A 600-nucleotide genomic window follows, 5' to 3' on the forward strand; every position below is an offset into this window, starting at 1 on the left:
TATGTACAGTAGCCTATATATGCGTATCTCCACATATGTACATGTGCTTTACAGGTTCCTAATTATATATGTTATTATTAGAAATAACGCCAAGAAAAGTTATCCGTGACAAAATATTTTCAGGATTTTTTATATTATACAAAATTCTCACAGCTGTTGTTGAAATGTTTATGATTCTTATGACACCCATTTTTACTAGTATTATCCCCTAAATATAATTCGTTATCTAAAGCTAAAAAAAAAAAAAAATCAGAATCCACTTTCTGTGTATATACATTTTGTTAGTTCAGTCATTCGTGTATCGTATTTCATCAAATACTTCAGTATATGTAATCCATTCATCTTCGTATACAGGAGTGGTTGGGACTAAGATGCCGCGCTACTGTCTCTTTGGGGACACTGTGAACGTAGCGAGTAGGATGGAAAGCACGGGAGAAGGTAAAAGAAAAAAATGGCATTTATAGTGCTTTTTCGCTAGATTCGGCTAATCGGCGTGACTCCCTTTCAGCGCTTTTTAATGATTTTATCGACTGCTTAGCGCTTTGTTTTGAGAAGATGAGAATGTAGGACAGAATATTTGTTATGTAGGATTTGCTAGGT

General features: G+C 34.3%; 1 protein-coding gene across 1 annotated transcript in view; it reads left to right on the plus strand.

The window, feature by feature from the left end:
* LOC119585969 (speract receptor-like) overlaps nucleotides 1-600 on the plus strand; it is a 15,060-nt gene that overhangs the window by 9,418 nt on the left and 5,042 nt on the right. Inside the window, exon 9 of the mRNA XM_037934683.1 lies at nucleotides 355-438. Coding sequence (XP_037790611.1) covers nucleotides 355-438 — 84 coding nt within the window. The remainder of the gene's footprint in view (nucleotides 1-354; nucleotides 439-600) is intronic.

This window comes from Penaeus monodon, chromosome 20, assembly GCF_015228065.2.
Source record: "Penaeus monodon isolate SGIC_2016 chromosome 20, NSTDA_Pmon_1, whole genome shotgun sequence".
NCBI classification, from domain to species: domain Eukaryota; kingdom Metazoa; phylum Arthropoda; class Malacostraca; order Decapoda; family Penaeidae; genus Penaeus; species Penaeus monodon.